This window comes from Xiphias gladius, chromosome 17 (genome assembly GCF_016859285.1).
Source record: "Xiphias gladius isolate SHS-SW01 ecotype Sanya breed wild chromosome 17, ASM1685928v1, whole genome shotgun sequence".
Classification (NCBI taxonomy): Eukaryota; Metazoa; Chordata; class Actinopteri; order Istiophoriformes; family Xiphiidae; genus Xiphias; species Xiphias gladius.
The window spans coordinates 4,053,811-4,080,016 of record NC_053416.1 but is presented as its reverse complement, the minus strand read 5'-3'; the positions used below and the strand labels follow the sequence as shown (position 1 = coordinate 4,080,016).

General features: G+C 44.7%; 3 protein-coding genes across 9 annotated transcripts in view; 2 read left to right on the top strand and 1 right to left on the bottom strand.

Moving 5' to 3' along the window:
* The first annotated feature begins 919 nt into the window (after window positions 1-919).
* Window positions 920-6,325, top strand: cldn2 (claudin 2). 2 transcript variants are annotated; one of them, XM_040149649.1, is made up of 2 exons: window positions 920-1,491; window positions 2,643-6,325. In XM_040149649.1, exon 2 carries the CDS (start codon window positions 2,651-2,653, stop codon window positions 3,470-3,472), a length of 822 nt encoding a protein of 273 aa, XP_040005583.1. In that variant the 5' UTR covers window positions 920-1,491; window positions 2,643-2,650; the 3' UTR covers window positions 3,473-6,325. The 2 variants fall into 2 exon arrangements, with proteins under 2 accessions (XP_040005583.1, XP_040005584.1); XM_040149650.1 differs by lacking the exon at window positions 920-1,491 and adding an exon at window positions 1,507-2,439.
* Window positions 6,326-7,913: 1,588 nt separating this feature from the next.
* rbm41 (RNA binding motif protein 41) lies at window positions 7,914-14,677 on the bottom strand. 5 transcript variants are annotated; one of them, XM_040151346.1, is made up of 7 exons: window positions 14,559-14,677; window positions 12,520-12,636; window positions 10,993-11,194; window positions 10,347-10,551; window positions 9,543-10,057; window positions 8,365-8,512; window positions 7,914-8,213 (listed from the first exon to the last, which is right to left on the bottom strand). In XM_040151346.1, the coding sequence occupies exons 1-7, from the start codon at window positions 14,570-14,572 to the stop codon at window positions 8,074-8,076; spliced, it is 1,341 nt and encodes a 446-aa protein (XP_040007280.1). In that variant the 5' UTR covers window positions 14,573-14,677; the 3' UTR covers window positions 7,914-8,073. The 5 variants fall into 5 exon arrangements, with proteins under 5 accessions (XP_040007280.1, XP_040007279.1, XP_040007283.1 ...); XM_040151345.1 differs by lacking the exon at window positions 14,559-14,677 and adding an exon at window positions 14,203-14,508; XM_040151349.1 differs by lacking the exon at window positions 14,559-14,677 and adding an exon at window positions 14,203-14,508 and having other exon boundaries at window positions 10,347-10,522; window positions 11,183-11,194.
* Window positions 14,678-15,143: 466 nt separating this feature from the next.
* The window catches only part of klf8 (Kruppel-like factor 8), a 70,519-nt gene continuing 59,456 nt past the window's right edge, over window positions 15,144-26,206 (top strand). The window contains exon 1 of one of the 2 annotated variants that reach the window (XM_040150266.1): window positions 15,144-15,512. In XM_040150266.1, coding sequence (XP_040006200.1) covers window positions 15,486-15,512 — 27 coding nt within the window. In that variant the 5' untranslated portion in view covers window positions 15,144-15,485. The remainder of the gene's footprint in view (window positions 15,513-26,206) is intronic. The other variant, XM_040150267.1, reaches the window with a different exon arrangement.

Sequence of the window (26,206 nt, the reverse complement as noted above, 5' to 3'; positions counted from 1 at the left end):
CATCAACATATTTTACGTCAAGTGTTTGCATGAAGTATCAGAGTAAACATTTGATGTCGGCGCGGAGGATTTTGGCATCTCCTGTTCAGTGGGGGACTTGACCTAAATCAGCACGGATTGTGAAATAATTCAGTTTGTGATGTCTAAGAGTTTTTCGGAACAACAGTCTGATGAATACTGAATTAAAAAAAGGCCAAAAACGTACTGGTGTCACTCTACCATTTGAAATAAAACTCGAAATGTGGACTGGAATAATGGAATAGAAGTCGCGACTCATCTGACTGAGTGAATGAAGGAATGAGGAGGAAGGGAGGGAGGGAATAGGAAAAGGGAAAAGAAATGACAAATAAACTAAGGCCAGCATTAACACGTTTATTTTTTATTTTTTTTTACTTTTAGTCAACTGTCTTTCTTCACCATCACGTGTAACACAGTGGGGAGTGTCTCTTTTGGGAAATCCATTGAATAAAATACGTAAAGTAAAACGGAAAACTAGATCAAATTAAATTTAAATAAAAACATTTTTTAAAAGCGAAATATAGCATTTTCCCTTACTCCTTCTCCGCCTTGCTGCAGGGCGGCTTACTTCATCGCTGATTTTAATTAAAAACACCAAAAATGCTCAGGAGACACTTTTTCCAATAACATGAAAGGATAACTGTTTTTTGAACTCTTGTCTTTTAAATCTTTTGCTTAATGAAACAGATTTTACTCAGCTATACGGAAAACTGATGAAATGAAACATTTATTCTGTTACAGGGGTCTGCTCAGGTTTTTGTTTTTGGACCGAGCTGCTGCTGACGATGGTGTACCAAAGGTCTGTTTTGGAGAAATGACCGACGAGAGAATGATTAACCTGCCTGGCCGAGAGGATGTGTGTGTCACTGTCAGAGGTGTCAGTGTCAGTGTGTGTGCACATGACAGGAGGTGAAGGTCTGGATGAGGAACAGATATCTCACTCCCAAACAAAGGCAGCAGAACATCTGACCGAGACAGAGACGGCGTCAGGGAGACAATGTGCAGGAACACAGACTGTGACCGTGTCCACTGTCCTCTACTATAGTGGTTTCGAGTAGATAGCCTTCTGCAACAGGCAGCACATAGAACTCAAAGGATGGTATTTCCTCTCAAGCAGCAAATGTTCTGAAAGTGTTTTTTGGGCTCCCTTGGTCCAGTGCAGCCAGCAGAGTTAGTGCCATTTGAAAGTACTGCAGCAGCAAAACAGCTGCGACTATATGTCAAAGTCTGAGGGAGCAGTCAGAGTCTGAAAAAGCAACAGCAACATTTTTTTTTTTTTTTCTACTGAAGAAGCAGGAGAAGGTTCATCAGAAATACCAGTGGTGAGTACAACCTGTACAGGCTGCAGGCGGTACTGTATCTTCATCCTCCACCTCCTCATCCTCCGCTCCAGCTGCATCTTCAGCTCCCGCAGCAAACAAACATAATCAAATCCTCGACTAGTCCAGCGTCTGGCTCTTTCAGCAGTCTCAGGTATGGCATGAATGTGGGCTGTGTGTCTGTGTGTGTGTGTGTGTGTGTGTGGCACATATTACTGAAATGTTGACACCTCATGGAAAGGACTTACCTTTGTCTTAATACTATCAGAAAGACGATGCATAAACTTGTTTGAAGGTCAGTTAGCAGCATTTAAATGAAGTTTGGCAATTAGCACTGGGGTTTTTTAAGCCAACGACTACCAGCAGAGTTTCTAAAGAGCCAAATCCCTGTCTGCGGCTGCAGCGGTGATAAAACAAACATGTACGTTGTATATGCGACCTACACGACCCACCATTGTACCAATTTTTTCAGCTGCGATTTGGTTATCCACCGTTAGAGTGCATGAGGTGTTGAAGTTAATTTGTCCACCGCATCTACTTTATAAGTATGTGGTTTGAGTTGAGACGTGGTGGTATTTGTGTTTGTGTATTCGTGGACTTAGAGCAAAGTCGGCTAGTTTCCCGGACACAGGTCATTGCCACGTTCACGTCGTGACTGTAATTTTGACCGAATAACCAAGCAGAAGAAAATCTTTCACATCAGCTCTAGTTGTGATTTCGAATCAGAGACGATGGGAACGTCCGACATTCCGCCACATCCACACAGCGAAAGCAACTGAGAGTCATCAAGCTTCGGCAAAATGGCTGCAAAAAGCCACCTTCACTGGCAGTTACATCTCAATAAAATTCCATATTTAGCTAATCGCAGCTTGTTAGCTTGCGGGCCATAAAGCTACGTATGCTATGCCTACTTGTTTACACAGCTGATCGGAAAACTAGTCAACGTAGTTAAATACATAAAATACATTTAGCATGGGGGGGGCGTTGTAGCAGAGGCTGTTTGAATAAATTAGTCTGCCGGACAGTTTGCAAGGGAACAAAGCCAAAACCAAGACTGTTGGTACAGCTCAGCTGTGCTGAAGCTACAACTCTTGACAGTTTGGTAAGTAATAAAACTTAAATTTAGAAAGAAAACCAAATTCAGTTGGTACATAAAGTTTCATAAACTGGCCTTAACATAGCCCTTTTCATTATATTGCTCTTATTCTGGTACTGCTGTTATTGTCTTTACTGTAAGGGTTGAAAAAATCTGATCTGCGCTGATCTCCTCTCTGTGTTTTTACCCTCGGGTGTCCTCCATCACAGTCGTGGCCATGGCTTCGGCAGCTCTAGAGCTGATGGGCTTCTTCCTGGGCCTGCTGGGGATGCTGGGTACCCTGGTCGCCACAGTGCTACCGTACTGGCAGATTTCTGCCCACATTGGCTCCAACATCGTCACGGCCGTGGCCAACATGAGGGGCCTGTGGATGGAGTGCGTCTATCAGAGCACGGGGGCTTTCCAGTGCGAGACCTACAACTCCATGTTGGCCCTTCCCTCCGACCTGCAGGCCTCCCGTGCCCTCATGGTCATCTCCATAGTGTTGTCTATCCTTGCAATTGCCGTGGCAGCCCTGGGGATGCAGTGCACTCTTTGCTTGGAGGGCACAGGTGCAGTTAAGAGTCGCGTGGCCGGTGCCGGCGGCGGCCTATTCCTCACTGCGGGCTTTCTGGCACTCATACCTGTGGCATGGACCACGCACGAGGTGGTCCAGACCTTCTACAGACCAAACGTACCTGCCAGCATGAAATTTGAGCTGGGGGAGTGCCTATATGTCGGCCTGGCCTCGGCGCTCATCTCCATGCTGGGAGGGGGGTTGCTGTGTGTGTCGTGCTACGAGGAGCAGGATGGCGGCCGCGGGAGACGGCACGGCGGAGGGTATCCGTATCCAGTGGGGGGCGGCATGCCCGGCGTAGGGGCACGGACAACCTCACAGATCTACCGCAACCCCACCCTGCAGGTGGGGGGCGTCAACACATCCAGCAGGGGGCAGACACTGGTACGCAGTACCAGCGACAGCTCCCACTCGGGTACACATGCAGTCCAGGGAGTCAAGAAGCCCACTGCGGCAGGATACGACATCACAGGATATGTCTGAGGCTACTGCCACTCCATCACACCTTTACATATCGCTCTCCGACAACTTACATTCAATGAAATGTATTTATGTAGTGTATTTAATCCAATGTTGTCATTACATAGCTGATGGAGCAACAAGCTGTTGCCTCTTCATGTTCTGCAATCTGTGGTGGATCTGCTTGTTTTAGCATTTTCAAACGCTTGTGAAATTAAGAGAAACTGTGGCGTTTCGGAGGAGGCCAGTTTAAAGTGTCTGCGGAAAGAAACGATAACATCCACTACACAACCCGACCGCAAGAACTATTATCTACAATTATCTCTCTGTATCTGTTCTGAAGACTTTGTGCCTTTAAAAATGTGCAGGATGTCACTCATTTGTAGAAAAGTCATAAAGTGTCGACCACACAAACACAGATGTGTCGCAGATGACTAAAAACTAAACAACCCTTTTATTCACTTCGTTTTGTTGTTGTTTTTTTGTAAACACTCTGGTAACTAACCTTCCCAGTGGCTTTCAGCATGAAAGCTAAAGCCAGGCCTGACATTTCTAATCTGAACCCCGGCGATCGCCTCTCACAGTGGGCCGGCTGTGTCGGCCGAAACTCAGACTGCTCCACTGGTAGTCAGTTAGTCCACCGGACCGTCCGCATCAAGTGTGACCAGACCTAAATGCAACGCAGTCTCCCTGAGAGTAATTCAGAGAAGTTCCCAAAGCTTTTAAGTGTCAGTGTGCTTTAATATCACAGAGTGAAAAAGGGTGTTGCGCCTGTTTGGATCGCAGGCTGCCGTCTGTAAAAAGCGGTGTAGAGGTCTGTTTGACCTTTTCTCTTTTCTGCCAGTCTGAGGATCTTCAGCACATGCACCTTAAAACACGGATGGATACAGCGACTTGATGCAAAGCGCGACCTCCCTTGCCACGGGACATTTACACCTCTCACTTGAGGTCCAGGCATCACCCCTTCTTCTTTGGTCCTCTTTGGGTCATTCCCACTCAGCTAAAAGTTCTCGATGTTTTTTGCGCCACATCCCTGATGATTATCGTGGATTTATTTCTGGTACATTGAAAAACCTTCTGTCGGCTGATTTAAACAAAGCTTCAAAAGTGTTTTTTTGGTTTATTTTTTACTTGGAAATAAAACTAAACATTTCCTACATGCCATTTGTTGAACGCTTTTTTCCTTTTTTCTTTTTTTTCATACAACTTGTTCAGCACCACGAATGGTTAGGCATGCGCCATAGCACATCACGGCAGCGGATATTTTGAGCTGACATAGCAGCGAAAGCGCAGGTGGAACCAATATCTAATCGATGTCCGTGCTGCTGCATTTAGGTGTCCCGATAGGCCATGACGGTGATTCAGTACCAGCCATTATTGGTATTATTAGCCACGCCTGTGTTTGACAAGGTTTTGATTTGTTTTCTTTTGGGTGGAATTGGTCTTTTATCTAATGACTGCTCTGAATTTCCTACAAATCCAAGTTTAAAGTATAGAGGTAGAACAACTGCCACGTAAAGGCCTTTTTATGAGGCACTTGTTAAAAGACCATGACTGTTGGTGTTACAGGAAACTTTTGACCGGTGTTTTTTACAGTCCACAATGGGGAGAAAGATCAGGGCCCTGAACTGAAGGCAAACAGAGGATCAACACAAACAAACCTAAACAAACAAAGCCACTACTTTACTCCAGTCGATATGCAGCTTAGCTCGGACCAACAGGCACATGCTAACTGGGTCAGCTTACAGTCGCAAAACTGTGATAACGCTTGAGGCTTGGACGGTTGCCCTTTAAACATACAAGTACATTAGGTGATGACTGGATCTCGACCCTCTTTGAACCGCCGTACTTGAATTAGTGCGGGTCTTCATTTGGGTCTGTTCCAACGAGAGGACTTGAGAGCAGGTCCCAGTGTAGGATGAAGTGCGAAGATGCAACGCAGTCCGTGCTGTCTTATAATAAACGGCATTTCTTTAGCTACTGGTGGGTTCCGTTCAGGTTTGAGTATACACAGCGCCCTGTGGTCAGGTGGGATACAGTCCATCAGACCCATGAGGATTTCTTCTCCTCGTGTTGGGAAACGCAAAATGCCACAGACCACGGCTCCTGGGGGTCGAGCCCAGACCGAAACTGGAGTCTGGGACGTTCAGGAAGTGAACCGGTTCAACCGACACACTTTCGACCGAGAGAGCACCAGAGATAAGCGGACCAGGGACACATGCACGCCGAGGCTGTGATAAAGACCAAGCGCGGTCTGAAAAAACATACGGTGGATGCTCCTGAGCACTTTGTGTGTCACAGATACAGGGTGTACAACCGGCAGCGCCGAGTGAACAGTCCCTGTTTCCTGGTGCACTGGGGATATCTAGGGAGAAAATAAAATAATGCATAAAAAAAACCCACCGAATTGAATAAGACTGTAGTGATGAATTAACCACAACCATCATCTTAAATTAAATACTAGTTGTCAGCATGAGTTTTTGAAGGAAACCTGGATCACCCATTAAAAAACGAAATAATTGTATTTATCAAGGAAAATGATCACAAAAAGAAGTCAAAAACCAACCACCCGCTACTGACGGGACGGTTAACAGTTTAACCTTGGACGGAAACGGACCGGCGCATCCAGAGACGGACTGCCCTGGCAGTTTGTGGGAAACACAGTTCAGGATCTGAGAACGGAGAGCTAACAGCAGCACCCTACCGCAACTGAACTCATGCACTGGGGATACCAGTTGAAGGGGGGCACTGGTGCGCTGGTGAACTTCGCCGGCCAGACGACATAAATTACCGGCCAAGTTCGAAGCAAAGCAGACCGCCTTCAAACTGGGGCGCAAATATGAATCCTGGGGAGAAAAGTTCCACAAAAAAAAAGGAAGAAAACGATAGCAGTATTTTTTGTAGTTGCATCAGGTCCCTAAAACAAGGTGTGGCAAAGGTTTGGCAAAGGTTGCATCCATAGGTGCTGACGTTGGCCACCAAAAATGAAAAATGATTGTGTATTATACACGTGAAACTTTATATTGTATATAAAAAAGGTCCAGCTCAAATTGAAAATCTGACAATAGTCCACATTCGTCCTATAGCCCATATTTTTATTACGAAATTAAAATAGCAGGAAAATTCACATCATTCTGTTAAAGTCAACACGGTCACTGTGTTGGTTCAGTCAAATCCTCTGCAGCAGGGAAGAGGTAACCTACAACCGAGCTGTCACCACATCTAATGAGCATTTTCAGTTTCCCCGGGACCAGGGCCGGTTTGGTCTTCGGTGGGGCCAAACCTCTGAGGCAAGAGCGCGCCAGAGCTGGGATTTCCGGCTCGACCGCTAAGCCTTCGCCGCTCGGTGCTGCAGCACACGAACCATATCGGTGTGGGGGCAGGAAGTGAGACGCTAAGTGACACCAGAGGGGGATTGTGCCTGTTCTGCTTTTGTCAGGAAACTTTTTTTTTTTTTTTTTTCAACTTCAGGGGCTGCACTGATTCCCTTCTCAGGCCCAGTCCTCGCTCAAAAGAAACCGACCAACCTTCAGTGGCCGAATGGCTCCATCTGGTGCCCGAGAGAACAGCGGCACCGAATTTGAACAGGAGCCTCGGAGACAGCGCTGAGGTTGACCTTGGTTTGACCCAGCGGCGGTTACTGCCCGAAGTGTTTCAGCCCAGATGAAAACCGAGCACCGCGTCTCCGCCTCACGCGACCGAAAGGGTGAGTCTGAGCGCGTTCAATTCACGCACGTCACGTGCGCTACTCACGTCCGCATTTATCGATCGCGCTGAGGGTTCGGCGTCCGTCCGAACCGCCCCGACTGCTCGGTTACTCGAGCCTCGTTCAGTCAGAGCTTCGGTCTGGGCAGTTCCCGAAGATTTATTTGGAAGAAGAATATTTGAATAAGAAAAGCAATCAAATTATATATATATATACATATATGTATATAGATCTCTCTCTCTCTCTCTATATATATATATATATATATAAAACACACACACACACACACACACACACACACACACACAATACATATATGTATGAAAGAACCTTTTATTTAGATATAGAATTTAAATCCTTGGTAAAATCTCAACAGAACCTCAGCTTAAACTGAGCATTTTAGATTCTCTGATCTTATGGCTACGTTATGGTTAAAAATATCATGTCCTGATATTAAACCAGAGATAAATGACAGGAAAAAAATAATCTAACCATGGGGCGAATGGCATTGACGTCAAGAGGGAACATTTAAATACATGAAAGAAGATGGAGAAAATGGTTTTATTTTGTAAAACTCAATTTGTATCATTGCTCCTTTGTCAGTTTTTATGTTTATATTCTTTATTTTTATTTGCTCTTGTTCTTCTCTTATTGTAATTTGCGTGTTTTATGACATGTATTTTCTAAGTCTGCTTGCTTATATTGTCGTAAATACTGTATTATCAAGATGACAAGTAAAAAAAACCCAAAACTTTGGTGTAAAACATGTAAAACAGACATTTATTAATATGAAACTGGCAAAGATGACCACTTTATATTCAGAAAAAAATAAATAACATACAATAACATTCGTCTCCGCCTGTTATTCACAGCTCTGGAGGATCCACCTTGCTGCTCTGAATAAACATGTTTTTGTTTTTCATTTCTTTTCTTCCTGCACCTCCTTCTCCTTCTGTTTCTCCTCTTCCTGTCGCTCACGGCCAAACTCAACCACCAAAGGTTTCCCTAGCAACCGGTATCCATGGACCAACAGCAAGGCTTTCTGGGCCGTTTCAGCATCTGCCAAAGGAAAATAAACACACCTAATCACAGAGCTAGTGTGCAATGTATAAGGGAAGGTAGAGACCATCACGGCCGACAGCATCCTGGGTACAGAGGCAGCGGGCCGCATCCCTCCCTCATCTTTTGTACGCGAGGGACCGTTTCTCACCTGGCAGAGCGATGAAGGCCTGACCCTTCATCCTTCCAGTCAGCAGGCGGTAGATGACTGGGGGCCCGGTCTCCGGCTCGAACCTGGAGAACAGCGCCACCAGCTGGGCCACCGACGCCTGCACACTCAGGTTCTTCACACACAGCACCTGCAGCGAGTCAGACGGAAACAAAAAAAAACCGTGGGTAAGTATCCACTCACCGCTTTCGCTCTACAACACTGCGTCACATGCACATATAGTTGTTCTGAACTTCTTCCCCCGTGGTTTTTGGAGGGGTGAGGTCATAGCACAGACATGGAATTCATATGGATCCTCTCATCTCACTCCTGGGGAGACAGCAAATCACCACACTTGCCAAACCGCTTAACTATTCCTCTGCCCGCATGTCACGCCGCTGTCACTGTCACGTCGTGTTCAGTTTGTACCTAAATTTACGAGCGCGGGGTGTTCTGTTCGGCGCCGCAGCTCTAAGTACGGTCCGCGGCAGTTATCGGCCTTTTCTTTTGACGGACTGATACGAGTCCAATTTATGAGACAGTGGTTCTCGACCTGCAGACATTGAAGGTTTTAAATGACCGTGAGATGATTTATTTCATTTCAATGCTTCGCTTTAAGAGCGTTAGGTTGTTAAAGACGTGACCTGCCGATGTGAGTGTCTCGGTGTGCTGCAAACATCAGCTTTAAATCGGTGCTGCGGCTCTAATGTTATTCCTGTGAGGAAAGTTATTGCATTTTAATTTGTTGAATGACTATTTATCCATCAGCGCTCGTCTGATTAAATGTAACATTTTATGACCATATGCTGTCCATAGAGATATTGCTCTATCACCAGTGGCATATAAAACTGGAGGTTGAAATTAAAATGAAAGTATCTACTCTGCTGTTAAACGGAGGGAAGTGCATACTTTGAGCTGATATAATGACTCTTATGTTACCTGTGTTGGAGGGAAACTATGGCTGGGGAAGAGCTTGGAGCTTTTCTAACCGCTTTTTTTTTTTAAAGACACATTTAAACGATTTTTGAATCTCTGGACTGGTTTCGACTGGGAAATAAGTGTTCTTTTATTTGTGTTTGAAAACCATTACCACTGGAGCTATCTTAAAACAAGAGTCCGATGAACTAACCATCAGGATCATCTCGCTGACACCAGAACAAACACTTTGTGGCCGTCGATACCTTGGAGGGTTTTCCCGGCTGGTAGTTTCGGAACCTCGGGATTGTCCGGATCCCTTCCTCGGATTCACGGTTCTGCAGGATTTCCTCGTCTGTAATTGTCTCAATCTCCCCTCTGACAGTCAGCGGCCCCCCTGACCCCGCCTTCACCGCTCCACGCAGACTGCCGATTGGCTGGCTTATTTCTATCTTTGTTGGAGCGGCCAGTCGTGTTCGGCCCTGTAGGTCCTGACTGTGCTGCTGCTCTGACGTATCTGAACTTGACTCTGGCGCGCCCGATGATCTCTTTTCACCCTGCGCTTCCGATTGACGCGCGGCCGTGTCTTCAGATTGGTCATTGTCTGTCTGTGAGTTCTGTGATTGGTCGGTGCCCGGCTTGGTGCTGTGTGCTGCAGCTGTCTTTCCCTCAGAGTCCTGTAGTGAAGCTTGCTGTCTCTCCTTGCTGAGAACGTCTTTATAGAGAGCGTCCATTGGATCAGAGGAGGATGCCCCCTGCTGGTCCTCCTGTTTATCTTCATCTGTGGAGAAAAATACAACAGACCAAATGAACTCTTGCTATATGGACTTAGAAGGACTTAACAGTGACTGTTTTACCCACTTTCTCTCCCCTGTACTGTTGCTTCGAACAGTTTTATTTATCCTAATATTAGACTCTGTCAACACAGTCTGTTCTGATTTATTATTTCTCCTGCTCTACTCTGCTTTACTCTATTCGTTCTAACTTCACAGAACACTGTTCAGTTGCAACCTGACGGCTCTCTCTCCGCACAGAAACGGGCACCCCGGTGACTCTGTAGCGCTCCATACCTCGATGGTAAAGCGCGGTGAGGAAACCCAGGCGGTCCGTTCCCTGGAACAGCGCTCGTTCAATCTCCATCTCCCGGCGTGACAGTGGCCGGCTGGTGGCGAAGCGCTGTGGGCGGGACAGGAGCTCTGCCCTGGCTTCAATCTTGTCTCTGATCGCCTGCAGGCGCTGCTGCTTCGCCCCCGGAGCTGCGCACACTCCATGGGACTGCGTGGGCACAGAGTCAGGGGTCAGACATTCGTTTGCTGGATGAGCTTTATATATATATAGTATGCATATCAGAGTTAAGAAGTTAGATTTACATAAAGGGTTATAGATTTGGATGTCTGATTCATCTGTTGTTTGAATACTGAGCAGGGAAATCATCTGTCACTTTTCCCCGAATGGAAAGTAAATTGGAATTTTAAAAAACAAAAACACAACAAGTATTTCTTAGTCCTTACACTTCACACATACAATGCAGTGGAAGATGGGGAAAGAATGGAGGCTCATCATTCACAGCTGTGAGTAGCCAATTCACATGACCTGATGTTTTTTGGGGGGGTTTTTTGCATAAAAGGAAACCAGAGCACACATGCGGAGAACATTCAAACTCCACACATAGAGGGCAAGGAATCAAACCCAGCTCGTCCTGTTCTCAGGTTTTACCTTCTCCGCTGCCTCTGGTGCGTCTCTGCTCTGCCACAGCTGGATCTCAGCTTCAGTGAGGCCCAGCTCCCGCAGGCTGGCCAGCTCCCTCTCCCCGTCCTGCAGGGCCTGGAACTGGGACAGGCTCCTAACTCCGGCGGCCTGCTCCCCAAACGGCCGGTAGAGCGCTGCTGGGGCGAAGCACTGCCTCTTGGCTACACATCTGTGAGACAGAATTTCTTCCGAAATGAGATCGACGGTAAGACTTTTTGTGTACGTGATGTCTGCATCACGCAGGATCCGCTCACAGCTCTGACAAAGGCAGCTGCAGGCTGACTGGTATTAAAGGGACGTTTTCCAAGTCACATGGCCTCAATGTTGTTTCTGATGTTACAATGGGAATTTACTGATAGAGAGATGGCGGTGTAAGAATCTGTAGCCCTGAGGGTTGTGTACAGAAAACCCTCCATGCTGCTCTGTGGGACACTTTGAAGGTAACATGACAGAGAATTCGACTGACTCTTTTATCCAAAGCGCCTCACAGAAACAAGAGTGTGGGAATTTTTTTTTTTTGATACAGCACAGAGAGCTCTGTTGGGGATAAAGCCTCAGACACTGCTTTCTTTTCCCAATGAGCTACACATGAACACACAGGCAGTTTTTATTCTCTGTGTTTAGTCTTTCTTTATTGTAACCGTGTCACAGTAAATTCATCCAGTCACTGTTTAGCTATAATTTGGATATGAATGAAGTTTGAGACAAATATTTTTGGAGCCAACAGAGCAACAGAGCCAAAACCTGATCCTAAACTCAGTGTTTATAAATCAAACTGATCTTCACACAGATTCATGTTTTGTGCTGGAATTGATGAATAATTTCAACAGGTGTATTATCTTTTTTTTACTATAAACTATACCAAGGAACAGCTCAATTGTTAAAATGTCTATAGTAAGAGATAGCTATACCTACAGTGCAAAAATATATCCACCAATAATTTGTGGTTCTGTTTATAGATATCAACTGACCTGAATTAAAAGTATTTTCATTTCAGTCCTTATTAACATAAAATTTCAGACGTCCCTTTGTTTTATCAAACTTACAAGCCTTAAATCTAAGTACTTTAACTAGCTGTAAGGTCAGACAATATTAAGTGGCTTGAATTTTATTCTTCTTTCCAAATCTGTTATCAACTGCGAGATCTTTTGCTTGATAGCTGCCAGTTTTACTAACTACAGAACAATTTTGTTTGTGTGCGGCAGGGAAATCTTTGCAAAAATGTTAACAACATCAGACAGGAGATCACATTGTGGTAGATTGTTGCATCTACTATTAGTCTCAACGCTGAAGGAAAATCTAGTTGGCTGGAAGTCCAGAAGACTGGACCAAATACAGTATAGTACTAAACTGGTCTGGAGAGGAAATCGCTTCTGTACAATTCATCCATTCGATGTTTCCATCGATCATTATCAAGGAAAGACGGTTCATTTCATATTTTCATATTTTTACGGTAAACACATCTTCTGGAGATACAAACAGATGGTTTCTGACCGGTCGATGTCAACGTCAGTGTGGAGCTGCTGCAGCAGGAGGCTGTGCAGCTGCCGCTGGCCCTCCGTCTCCTGCTCCTCCAGCAGCGGACCATCCTCACAGGTTTGCCGGCTCACCCTGACAAATTTAACACAGAGAGACATCGGGTCAGACACGCACTGGATGCTGATATAACAACAACTGACAAGAATATAACACACGAGCCAAAGGAATTTTGTAAAAGTGAAGTGCAGTTATGCAGGAACTTAAATACATAACGTTCGTCTCTGGTTGGACAATGAGGGCGGATCCATTAATCTGACGATTATTTTCTCGATAAACCGACTGACCATTTCATGAAGCCCAAGGTGCCACTTCCAGGTTGCTTGTTTTGTCCAATTAACAGTTAACGTGAGAGAATAAATGTCTCAGAGATTTTTCTGGACTGTTTATAAAGAGGTAGGGATCCATCCATCCATCCATAGTAACTCTGGTTGTATTAGGCCACAAGCGGGATTTTTTTTTTTTTTTACATCAATAAGCAGGATCACTTCACAGCAACCCATTTACATCGATGTGATTTAGTATTTTAATTTACGAGGCGTCTAAATCTATCAAAAACTGACAGCCCCAAATTTTGTTTAATTTAGAAATATTTTCTCAATCAAACTTCCAGACAATTGTATGAATGACAGTATAGAGTACACCGATATCAACATTGCAAAATCACACGTTCCGTAATGAAGATTTTATCCATATTGCCCGACCCCATGCTTGTCTGAGGTGAACTAAAAACAAAGATGTCAAATAAAATCAGTGGTGGAAAGAGCTAAACTTTTTACATGACGTGAGTATTTCCACTATAATACTATTTTATACTGCCACGCCACTACATTTTGGATGCAAATATTAGACTTTTTTTTTTAACTACATTTATCTGACAGCTGTACTTTTCAGATGAACATTTTACAGCTAAACAAACAAACAAAAACTGTCAAGCTGCTAGCTTGCTGCTCCCCTCGAAACTTCTCACGGTTTCATTTAAATAACTGCTGGAGGCTCGAGGAGGTAAAACTCTAATATTCGTCCAAAATGGTGGAAATACATTTAGACACACGCGTTTTAATCCAGTTGCTCTGACACTGACAGAGGCGGAGGTCTAACGTTACGAACCGCCTTAACTGTCTCTTGAGAAAGGGTAATATATTTCTGTTATGTTTAACTTTTTCGTTTCCTTTCAGTCCCCTGTGATTTCATTTATTGAACTCTCAGCGGGCCGATACAAGTGATTAGCTGAAACCTCCGGGACGACGACGACGACGACGACAGCAGCCAGAGCTGAGGCAGCGGGGTCTGCGCTAAGCTACGAGTCGACGGAATATGTCAGTAAAAATGGAGAAAGACAAAAAAAGTCCTGTTTAATGTATTTTTAGAATTAAAACGTGGATGACAAAACATATACGAGAGCAACAGAGATCAGCCACCGCTAGCTTACTTGGCTGCAGCTATCTCCATGACTACAGCGGTGCCAGAAGCAGACCGACTGATCGACGTAAACGGTGCGTAACGGCTCTAAACTAATATTTACCGGTAACAACAGCGTCAAAGCGGGTCTGAAAACCAAATCAAGTGCGATTCAAGGCGCCACGGTTCTCCTAAACGTACTGGTTGGCACGTCGGTTGGCGGCTGAGAGTTTTGTTTACCTTCGCATGCTTCCGCTTTGTGCCTCCAGTTCCGGCGCCCGGGGAAACATGGGGAATGTAGTCGAACCCCGACTTGAACCGCAATGAACTTCGAGCTCCGGTTCGTGGTCACACGCGACGGAGATAATACGGAAACGCGGATGCGGAGCATTTCGGGAGCGAAAACAGAGCCACCTGAGCTGTTTTTAGTGCAGAAATGATAACAACTAAAAGAAAAAAAAGCCTATAGATGGTGCTTTTTTTGGGGGTTGTTTCTCAATGGAAATCCACAAAAGTCCTAAAATGCTGCATGATTCCCCCCCCCCTCCCGTTTTTAAATATTCTTTAAAGAGAAAAGGGAACCATAAACCTCTTACTGTGCCACACCCATCTTTATTACCGAGGGTGCGGCTGTAGCCGTGTTTTCCAGCCGAGTTGGTTGTCCTGCCTGTTATATTTATCAAATAGGATGCTGCAAAGCCACACTGGATATATACCCTAAATCGCCCCAACCCTCCCCTCCCCTCCCCTCCCCTCCCCTCCCAGCTTAAGTGTCCTCAATTAGCCTGCTGGCTGACGTCAGTAAGGTGACATGGGTGCCTCTCTTCACCATCACTGAGCAACGAGCAGCCTGCTGCTGCTGCTGCTGCTGCTGCTGCTGCTGCTGCTGCAGCATGGCATTAATAGGTGGGGGTACGTGGATGCCAGGAGGGTGGTGGTGGTTGCGTGCAATTAAAAATGCTCATGCTTTAGCGCCCGGTTCGGCTGCTGCTCCTCTCCTCCTTCCCGCCCGCCCGCCTGCCTGCAGCCGGCGTCGGGTCGCCGGCGGCTCGGCTCGGCGCTCCTCTCCTCTCCTCTCCTCTCCTCTCCTCTCTGCAGGGCTGCAGGGCTGCGCAGCTCCTGACTGACAGAGAGATGAGGGGTGGGGACGCAGGGTGGGGTCACAAGCAGGGAGAGGCGGAGGAGGAAAAGGCAGAGAGAGAGAGCCCAGCCCTTGAATACACGGCAACAACACGCCGACAGAGAGAGAGGGAGAGGCACAGAGAGACTGGCTGTTTTTTGGGGGGAGCAAAAGGAGCCTTCGACGCTGCGGATATGAACTGAAAAGAAACACTGGGAAGAGGCGGGGATCGTGTTCTTATATCCCGAAAAAATTACTGTTAAAGGTGTTAAACTAGCCCCCCTGAACCCTCCTCTCTCCCAAACAGTTCTTATTCAGATAGAGCTACACCCAAAGCCCCGACCGACCCCCTCCTGCTCCTGCTGCTCCACCCCTCCGCCGCTGCACCGCTCCGGCAACCGAGATGCACACGGAGACCCGTAACAAGAAAGTAAGTGCACGTTATTGACTTTGCCCCGGTCGGTGGAGAGCAGACGCGTCTACCTGTGTGCACGCTCTGCCCGCGCACAGGCAGAGTTGACATTGTCAGCTCAACATGTGCCGCAAAATCTGAATGTCAGCGAGCGTGCGTGTCTCTCGACTGCCAGCCCCCGCCGCGAGCGTGCCCTCGCAAGGCTGGCAGTTTGATTTTGCAATCGCTGGAAGAGTTTGGTAACAGCGTCCTCGTTGCGTTGCGAGGACATCACGCTGAGAGCACAGTCGTTTGCACGGCTCACGCGGAAACCTCTCTGCGTCCTCCCCTCATCTTTCTCTCCCCCTCTCTCTCTCTCTCTCTCTCTGTGTGCGCCCGCGCGCGAGGTGAGCTCAGGTTCAATTCGAAATGCTCTGTGATCAACGAGAGGCAGGAAGGAAACGGAAGACAGAAACTGCAGCTTGCAGGACACCATCTTAGCTTTTAAAGGGCCAGCGGCCGCCGCTGAGACGCGCGGCCCTGGGGAGCAGCCAGGTGCTCTGCCCCCAGACACGCTCCTGGGGGCCCCGCCTGCCGACTCGTGCCTTTTTTAACTGAGTCTCCCTGCAACAGACTGTGTTTATGTGTGGCCCGGGGGCTGGCAGTGGACTCAAAGAGTAAATTACGTCTGGCAGGGGATCCAGACTGTTACTGGGAGCAAGCATTAGTATCTCCACTGCAGCTCCAGATCTGTTTGTTTGGTGGTTTGCGGGGAGAATGATGGAGCGAGGTTAGTCGGGCACACACACCACGTCCAACTTCCTCAATAAAGACGTGAACTTTGTCCTGCGAATTTTCATGGCCGACCAGTGATGACATTTAATGTGTCTTGTGTCTGAACATGGACTGTTTGTTTGGTTGAGTCTAATTGTTTAGTTGTTCAGCTGCAGTACTTCACTACCAGACCACACACTGCAGTCGATTAGTCTGCTTGGACCACATTATCTCTGGAAAGAATTAAAAATATCCACCGCATTTTCCCAGAGCCCACGCCGAGGTCTTCTGGTCTACGGCTGCTGATCCGAAGACTATTTCTCTCGCTTAATCAGTTGATTCTTTGGTCTATAAAACATCAGAAAACACTGAAAATTGCCCATCACAATACCCGAGAACACGAGGAGGTTTCATTCAATTTCTCGTTTTGTCCAACCAGCAGTCCAAACCCCAAAATATTCAATTTGCTATAATGTAAGTCCAAGAAATGCGGCAAATTCTTACACTGGAGTCATCAAATTTTTGACATTTCTGCTTGAAATGCAACTTAAACGATTAACCGGTTATCAGAACAGCCAGTTAATTTTCTTTGGATTGACTCATCGACTAATCATTGCAGCTCTATTCAAGTTGTTCCTCTTTTCCAGCCACCAGCCCGACGATATTCAATTTCCAAATGACACAAAACAAACAAAAACAAAAAAACCCCATCAAACCCTCACGTTTGAGAAGCTGGAACCATAGAATATTTATGTGTATGTGTGTTTGCTAAATGATTTATTGATGATCAAAGTCATTTGCAACTGCTTTCCTGTCGATCCACTGATGGATTAAGTAACAAATCTTTTCAGCCCTAGAATGAAGCCGGCAGCTGGTTGAATGACACTTTTGACCGGCTGCAGGTGACGTTGTTTTAGGAACTGGTTAAGCAGGCAGTTTTTTTTGTTTTGTTTTGTTATATCGAGTTTGCATAAAATATAATTTGATGGCTTTCCAGCCTACATTAACACCTGCCTAATTATATTTCAGCCCATTTTAAGAAATGTCGCTGCACAAATTCTTACATCTGTGACTGAAGTCTGCATGTCAGCGTTGTTTGCTTGTGTGTGTGACTGTTTGAACCTGAAGAAGACAGATGCGCAGTCAGTACCTGTGGGAATTGTTTTCTGTATGTTTGGGTTTTATTTATCATTCTGAGAGAGCAACACCGTAATATTTAAACGCATCAACTATCCAGATGCTATCCAGCGATCCCTCACGACGACCCTTTATTTCACACTTGTGATGAACGCCGGATTCCCTGGTATTTGTGGGATGGTCAGTAGAGTGTAAAATGGAAATGATTGCTATTATTAGGGGACTAAGACAGACAGGAAGCATTGTTATACAAACATTTCTCAGCGGTAGAGCTGTTAGGGAAGTTGAAACAACCTCATTGGTGTGGAACCAAAAACGGCAGCGTTCCACTCTGAGTAAGCTAACGGGCAAATTAACAAAAACTCAAAACATGACTAAAAACTTAAAAGGGAAAGGACTTCTATTTGATTAGTTCAGAAAAGTTAGCAGACGAGTTATCTTATTGATCTTGATAGCTACTATTACTAGTATTTCGTTTTTAAATTTGGATCGTTTTGTACTCTATGCTAACATAAGTATTCCTAAATAGCATTTCCTCAGTCACTAATAAGAAATTTTAGTCTTCATAACATTACATTTCCCCAAGTCTCTCGGCTGCTGCCTGTTTTTCACGGAGCTTCGCCAGAAGCCAAGGTGCCAAGACTCGACCCACTTATAGTTAACCCATCCGACTTAAATCATGTCTGACTCCAGGGCAGCTCTGGCCCCGGGTGAAGGTGGATTAGCATAGCCAGCAGGTTAGCCGTACCCTGTCTGAGTGTCTGTTTTGTAAAATCTGTTTGAGTGGTCAAAGTACTTCGGGCTCCAGGGGAAGCATGTGACTGCTTTGCTCAATGAAGGGCTTTTAACTGCAAGTGGAAACCAATAGATCCGTCTGTAGCCTCGTGACTGAAGAAGACCACTCTCACCCCCACACTGCTTTACCTTGCCAATTTAATAGTTGAAACCACAGTAAGTAGCTTTCAGCCTGCAATTAACTAAGGGAGGTGTCGCCATGACCTCCCCTCTACAATTATAGTTATCCTCGATGAATCCATTGGGTATAAAAGAGACATTTATGACTGACTGCATGTGAGAAACCCAGACAATGCACATGAACTTTATTTGCCAAATACAATAAATCAGTTGAAATCTGCAGCACGCATTGCACTGGAACAGCGATGCTTTATCCTCAGTAGGTTTTAAACACAATGAAAGAGGTTCTAGCAGAGTTGCTGCCACATGTTGTTTTTTTTTTCCACAACCATCTTTGTTACACGCAGACATTTAATGCTGAAAAACATCTAAAAACCAAAAGCCGAAACAGCAGGATTGACTTAAAAAAAAAAAAAAAAAAAGCTGCTTCAGTCATGACAAAAAAAGAAAAAAGGTATAGATGTGTTTTCCAGATGCAAGCGGCATTTTTTTTTGTTTTGTTTTTGTTTTTTCAGAGGCACAGGGAGATTTTGAAATATCTATCTATTTTCAGGACTATCATCATTCCTCTACTGTGGCATCTTCTTTGAAGTCGAAAGAGCCTGAGATTGTGTAGGTGGTGCACTTTCTTTCCCCGCCACACCTGCCCCATTGTTTTGTTTCTCCTCTTTGTTCCTAACAAACCAGAAACTTCAAATTCATCACAACATAAAGAGCTCCATATCGGTTATTGTTTACAACAGTGACTCTGAAAGCTTTCACGAACTTTAACGAGAACAGTTAAATACACTTTAATGTTACATCAGCCGCTTGATAGTGGCAAAGCAGACGATTACTTACACACTCTAAATATTGTGGGTTATTCCCTTAAGTTGTGTGCTGTTCCATCACGTGCTCTGATATTACAAGTTATTGTGAAACTGAACAAACGACAGTAAGTAAGATGACTACAGCGGACCATAAAGTGACAGAAGGGACTTAAGTGTGTAAGATGTAAGGGGACTCTTAGCTCAGTACAGCCCAGATGATGATTTGTCATTGCTTTCTCACTGTGTGTGTGTGTGTGTGTGTGTGTGTGTGTGTGTGTGTGTGTGTGTGTGTGTCCTGGATCAGGAGCTCGGCTGTAGACTTGAGAGCAGTGTCAGTTGTACATTCGTGGGCAGGGCATCAGGAGCAAAGAGCCCTTGAATACAAAGTCTGCCTGTGTGTGTGTGTGTGTGTGTGTGTGTGTGTGTGTGTGTGTGTGTGTGTGTGTGTTTGTCTGTCTGTGTGCGCGTGTGTGCGTGTGAGAGACACGGGGAGAGCTGATTCCCCGCAGCAGGCAATCATTAACTATGCTGTACAAAATTTGACCAGACTACTGAGATAGTGGATGTTGTATGCATATGTATCCCCTTCTACACTACACACACTCGCATATATGAACACACACATGCGGACGTAAAACTTTACTGAGTTTTCAGAATGACACCGATGGGTGGAGGGACCCATATCAGCCCGTTGTCGCCAGCGTGCCACCCCAGCCGTCTGCCTTTCGGTTAAAATTTTAGTTAGGGGAGCAGCAGTTCTCTGGTAAAAATGACACTCCTTGCTGTTTGTGTTTCATAAAAAATAGAATTAATAAAAATAATTTTTTGCCACTTCTTGCCATCTTATCAACATCTGGAACACTGTTACCTGCTTTGAACTTTGTAAATTGAATGACACATTGCACAACTGTTCCCCTGCAAGTTTCATCTCATTATGTACACATGGTGCATACTTTACAGCACTGGTGACAACATTATGCCAGTTACAAAGAGTACTGTATGTTCTGCTTATTTGCAGCCACTGGTTTAAGCTAATGTTAATACATCATGAAAATCAACTTGCAGAGACGTGTAGAAGCTGTAGTGCGTAGGTTAATCTTTCACAATGAACCATCACCTTCTTCTTTTGTCCAGTGTTGTAATTGTTGCCTGGCAATGCAGTAAACAGCACAGACTAAAAATCCACTGTTTTTTAGGAAAAATAACTTGAATGCAATTAGCCTTAACGTGACATCCATATTTTCTTATTTTTGTTGTCATCTGGGTTTGATTTTTCAACTACGTACTTCATTAAATTGGTGCTTTTCAGAAGATGACTAAGAGTTCTCAAATGTTGGAGCTTCACTTGAATGTGCCACGAAGAAGTGTTTTAAAAAAAATAAAATAAAATGCTGTTAAAGCCAGTATGACTAGATGAAAATACAGCTTTGACAAATCAAGGCAGCATACTGTTCACGCCGATGGGTTTGCTTCCAATTAAAGTTCAACTCAGGAACCAAAACATACAGGACCACCGCTGCATATCTACAAATTATCTCTAAATGCAAGTACGTCAGACATCGCAGAGTTAAAAACATATGGAAAATTTCAGCGCCGGGATTTCTTTGGATGAGTCGTCGTAACGTGTAAGATGTGTAATTGAAAATGATTAATTTGGTTGTTTTTATTTCACATAAATAGTCACGCTACACCTTTAGCCACAGGTATAGTTAGAGACATCACAATTCACTTCAGTCAGTCACCAAACTGTGGCTCTCGAAAGTATTTGCCAGAGGTAATTTCTTGGAAAAATGTTTTTTAATCTGTTGTCATACCCATATCAGTATGATTAATGTTGTGGCTCTGAAACTTTTTCTGGCATGCCCCCCTTCAGATGCCAAAAAAGTCAGGACTTGACTTGAGAGCGATCGCTCTATCGGGTTACCAGTACGAAGGCTGAAAATGAAAAATCAGCCGTAGTCTCAGAAAAAAGTTGCCGCACTCTGCATTCTGACTACATTGGATTTTGTTTTCTAGAATATTTTACTTATTATTCTACTATATTTTCACACCAGAATGTAGCAAAGTTGAATTTCCAAGTGATTTGGTACAATTAGTGTTATAGTGCAGATTATGGGTCAGAGAAGTTTATGAATTGAAACTGGACACAATGTTAACTTCCTGCAACTACTACTTCTTTTTTTTTTTTTTTTTTTTACAAATCACAATATTGGTTCTATATAGGGATCTAAAATGTCAATGTACATGTCAGGTTTTAGTGTCAGTTCCGTACAATCAAGGGCATTATTCTTAAACTTAATTCCCATAAAAATATCACAGAATGAGAAACCTGTCATAAAGGACACACAACAAGCAGAAATCTGCAAAAGAGGATGGGTTTTCCAGCGTGCGGCTCATCATTGTTTTCTTCAATAGGAAAACGAATTCCAGTCTAGGCCTAGCCGTTGCATTACACTTCACTTCTGAATGTAACCAGTTCTCACCAATGGGTATGTTTATTATGGGATCGTTTTGCACTAATTTGCAACGTTTCTTTGGTCGAACTACATCTTTCTTTCCAAAAGGTGTGTGACTTGACTTTGCAGAACTAAACGTTGGTGGTTGGAAGACAGTCGAGCAGTGATGTGTATAACAGTGCTGTGTTTCAGTCAGCCATTATTGCACCACAGAGTGAATTTTGCACCGTTCAAGGTGCCGTATGTAAGTTTTTGCTATCTCTACATAGCCGACGTTAGCATCGTCAGCTGTTTACTTACCAAGAGCTTTAGCCACCGTCGAGCTTACAAGACAAGAGGTTAGCATGCGCCCTCTAGGCAGCGCTACTTCTTCATCCTCCAATACTGGACTGGGGGCAGACAGGATGCTACAGTGACTCGCTATCAAAGTGGTATTACGGGACGGGCCGGAGCTAGCTGGTTTGCATGTGGAAGACAAGAGGTGATAGAAATAGAAACAAGAAGTAGGTGAAGTAGGTAGAGGTAGGTGAGGTAATGGTTGTGCACTGAAAAAATAGACCGCCTGGTCACAAAGATGGACTTGGCATGTGTTGGATGTCATAAATCGATTCTTTGTAATGATGTAGAAGTACCTAAGGGTGCATTTGTAATTTAAAGGCAACTGTGACCTGGAGATTAGGACTCTCATGCTTCACTGACTGAGCTAAGGGCTCTCTGATAAGCGTTCTGTAAGTGTTTTCCAGGTGGCGAGGAGGTGTCGGAGCTAACTGGCTCACTGCACTTTTCCATTTTCCATTTTATGTGGTGCTCTTATTCAGAATAATTTACGGCGTGTGCAGCAGTACAATAAGCTTCAGTTCCCCGGTCACCAACATTAAAAGCGACCAGCATGGACGAGTGCAAGGGGATGGACGACCGTGTGCTGGCAGAAATGTCTCCGTGACCACCGGATGAGATGATGGTCACAGGAGTATTTTTAGGAAGAGTAAGAAAAGCTGGGAAAAAAAGAGAGAGGAATATAAATGTTGACATGTTCCCTCATGGTTGCTTGTTTCAACCTTTGACCCAGTATTTGTGTTTCTGTATCAGGTGGTGAACCAAAACGATCTGGGCGGATGACTGGTTAGTTGGCCAGCTGGCTGCCTGACTGCTTGTGTGTGTGTGTGTGTGTGTGTGTGTGTGTCTCGAGTGTGTGCGCGACAGAAGAGATAAATGAGAGCAAGGTATGAAAACACGGCGTGAGGAATGGACCGGGTGCGTTAGGATCATCACAAGGGTCACTGCTGGCGGGTGGCGTTTTGCTGGGGTCATTCAGTCCCTGGATCACTGAGAATTATTGGGAAGCATATCGGCGGGAGAGCAGAAGGAAGGTAAATGTCAGATCTGTTCTTTTAATGTGTCTGTATTTCACTTCAGAGCTTCTCAGATATGCAATTTTTCATATTTTCTCAGGGACTCCGTTTATTATAAAGACACAATGAAATAACATGAAATCTACAGATACCCTTCATCTTCCTAACAAGGTATATTTTGACCACATACTGTGCCACTAGGTGCAAATCTAAACTTCAAAAGAAACCCCGATACTACACATCCTTTCATTTATGCTATCCAGGGTGGGGTTGTGGTATGCATCGCAATGTATGCTGGACTTGATTCAGGGCTTACATACGACTCATCACAGAACCAGGACATTTCAGTCACTTTGGGGTTTGAATGTTTGTTACAGGAAGAATAGTAAAAATAATAAAGCGCTGAAGGAGTTTCTTGGTTGGGGAAAAAAAACAATATCAGGAGGGTGCATTGTAATCAAAAACACCATTCACTTCAACTGAGAGAGGCCTCTTCCACTAGAGCCATTACAAAGCAGGGACTTTTGTGGCAACGGTTTGTGTTCGGCCCTTTCCTTGTTACAATATGACAGTGCCCCCGTGCACAAAGCCAGCTCCATAAAGAAGTGGTTTTTCTGAACTTTCTGGGCTGGTGTGGAAGAACTTGACTGGCCCGCACAGAGCCCTGACCTCAACCCCATCCAACACCTTTGGGATGAACCGGAACGCCAACTGCACGACCTTTTCAATTAACATCGGTGTTGGGCCTCGCTGATGCTCCCGTGGTTGAATGGGAGCAAATCCCGGCAGCCAGGTTTCAAAATCTTGGGAAAAGCCTGAAAGCAGAAGAGTGGAAGCTGCTTCAGCCGCACATCAACGGCAACGGTTTTGGAATGAGAGTTTTCGAACAATCACATATGGGTGTGAAGATTTGGTATCCACACGCCTTTGTGTACCTTTTGTGTAACTGAGAGGGTGGAACTTCCTGTTTCAACAGAAAATATGTTGCATTAAGGGTTGGTCTGATTTTGCTTAAATCTGGGTGTGTGTGCGTGTGTGTGTGTGTGTGTGTGTGTGTGTGTGTGTGTGTGTGCGTGCGTGCGTGGGGGCGGATTTTGATACTGACTGGTCCAATTGTTGACTTGTTGCTACTCTGCTGCACTGTATCTTGCAGTGTCAGGAGGAGGGTTAACAGACTTTCTTGCCATGAATTCAGCAGAGCAGCGCAGGGGGGGAAGCAGAGTTGTTGGTGGTGTCACAGTTTTTTTTTTTTTTTTTTTTTTTTCCTGTGTTTGCTGGGCAGCCTTGCTTAGGCTGGCCTGCCCCAGGCGTTTAAGGCTATTTATAGAGACACAGCACCGTTTATATGGAGAATGCAGAACAGAGCGGAGCTGGCCGATTCTCTTGTCACGATACCAAAATTCACCTACCTTAAATACCATGGCAAACGAGACCAAGTATCAAGGAATGTGCGTCCATGCAAGAACCGTCTTCACGCAGAGTGTTTGTACTGAGCTGTTCAGCTGGATGTCTGACCTTGATTTGGTTTCTCAGTCTCATCTGCTTCAAACCTTGAACAGGATTCAGGCCTGAACTGAAGTGTGTTAGCCGTTAAGTGCAGCTGAAAAAGAACAACATCAAGAAAAACCGCATCACCTTGTCACCAATTTGTACAGTGAACGTAGTCGAGGTGATGGAAAATCACAAATCACAGCTAGCCTCATGGAGATGTGGGTCGGATTCAGTCAAATGAGATATATTCACTGAGGCCTCTCAAATCTACGTGGCTTGTTTGCTCTGTTTTAAACTTGTGTTACGAGATAAATATTCATTAACACTCTCCTGCTTATTATGTGCAGTCAGATTCAAACTGGAGTTCTTCACAGGAGTGTCGTTACACTGGTTCAGTATTTGTCAGATCAGTCAACAAAACAGTTCCTTGTTCTGCTCCTGGCACTAGTTTTGTTAAACAGTTTAAGGGGAAATGGGATCCAGTTCAAGTCGTAATGGACTATTTGACTCTGTTACAAGATGTCCAGACTGCTGCAGTGCACGGCTAAGAGGGATACTGCAGCTCGGTCTATTACAGGCCTCCTCCTCCCTATTTTTCAATACCACATTCTACACAATTACACCATCTGGAAGTGACACTGAACTGGAAAGTCTCATCTGTGTCTTTACTCTTGTTCTGGTTCTCCCCTCCTCCTCTCAGGCTCTGTGGTCCTTGTTGCTCCATCTCAGCGTCAACTGGCTGACTGGTTTTTTTCATGGATTTAGAGATTAGCTTAAGTTTTTTTTTGGCTGATCTGTTGATTTCCTGACTGACTGGTTTTGTGACCATATTATTGACTTGATAGCTGTAATGACTGCCTTGTCCAGCTGTTTGACAAGCAGACTTGTGCAATGAATGTTGGTTAGCTCAGAGGCTTGTTAACTGGTGCCGCGAGTGACTGAGTAACTAGTTCACTCATTGACTGAGTGTGAAAGTGCATTTTTATGCTGGAATTCCATGCATGACAGAGGATAACACACATTCAACATGTATGTGACCCTGCATACCAGACTGCTGGTCACAGTATTTAGCTGTGACCAGAAGCGTGGTGATTGGAGTTCATACAAAACCCATGGTTCACAACTGAAGATTAATCATGTTGAATTTCTGTTTTTCTATTTTCATTTGCTGAGATTTGGAGGTATCCCTCTTTGAGTTTTCTGACCCCAGTACAATGGAGGTAAAGTCTGAACAATCATTATAACTTTGACGATCCCCTTAATTTCCATCTAACACCACCATCAGGTCCAAATTTAAATTTGTGGTTTATGACCAAAACACATTTTATTCCTGTCAGACTCACCTGTAATTTGTGTTTTAGTCTTAATTAGTACATGTTAGCATGCTAGCATGCTAACATAAAAAGGAAAGATGGCAAACACGGTCAATATTATACCTCCTAAAACATCAGCATGTTAGCATTGTCACTGTGAGTATTTTGGCATGCTAAAGTTAGCCTTTATCTCAGAGCCCAGCTGTGCCTAGCACGGCTGGAGACTCTCACCAATGTTTAAATGTATTTTTTTTGTGCTCTTCAGTGTTTTTGTGAACACCAAAGGTGAAATTCCATTCACCTCCATACTATTCAGGTGGAAGAAGACATCTCAGAGGCCGAAATTTCAAACCCTGGATATATTAAACCGATGCATGGCTAAAACAAGTAAGTGAGAACGTGTTTTTTTTGTTTTTTTTTTTAAATGGTTTGTAGTTACTGTAGGTATGGGAATTTCATGTAATTTTATCGACATTTGTGCAACCA

Excerpts from the sequence above, each read along its gene's own strand:
- cldn2 (XM_040149649.1), top strand. The coding sequence starts at position 2,651 with ATGGCTTCGGCAGCTCTAGAGCTGATGGGCTTCTTCCTGGGCCTGCTG.
- rbm41 (XM_040151345.1), bottom strand. The coding sequence starts at position 14,252 with ATGTTTCCCCGGGCGCCGGAACTGGAGGCACAAAGCGGAAGCATGCGA. Across the intron at positions 12,637-14,202 it reads CAAAGCGGAAGCATGCGAAG|GGTGAGCCGGCAAACCTGTG; the intron begins GTAAACAAAACT and ends TAAATTTGTCAG. Across the intron at positions 8,513-9,542 it reads AGCCGGGAAAACCCTCCAAG|GTGCTGTGTGTGAAGAACCT; the intron begins GTATCGACGGCC and ends GACTCGCTGCAG.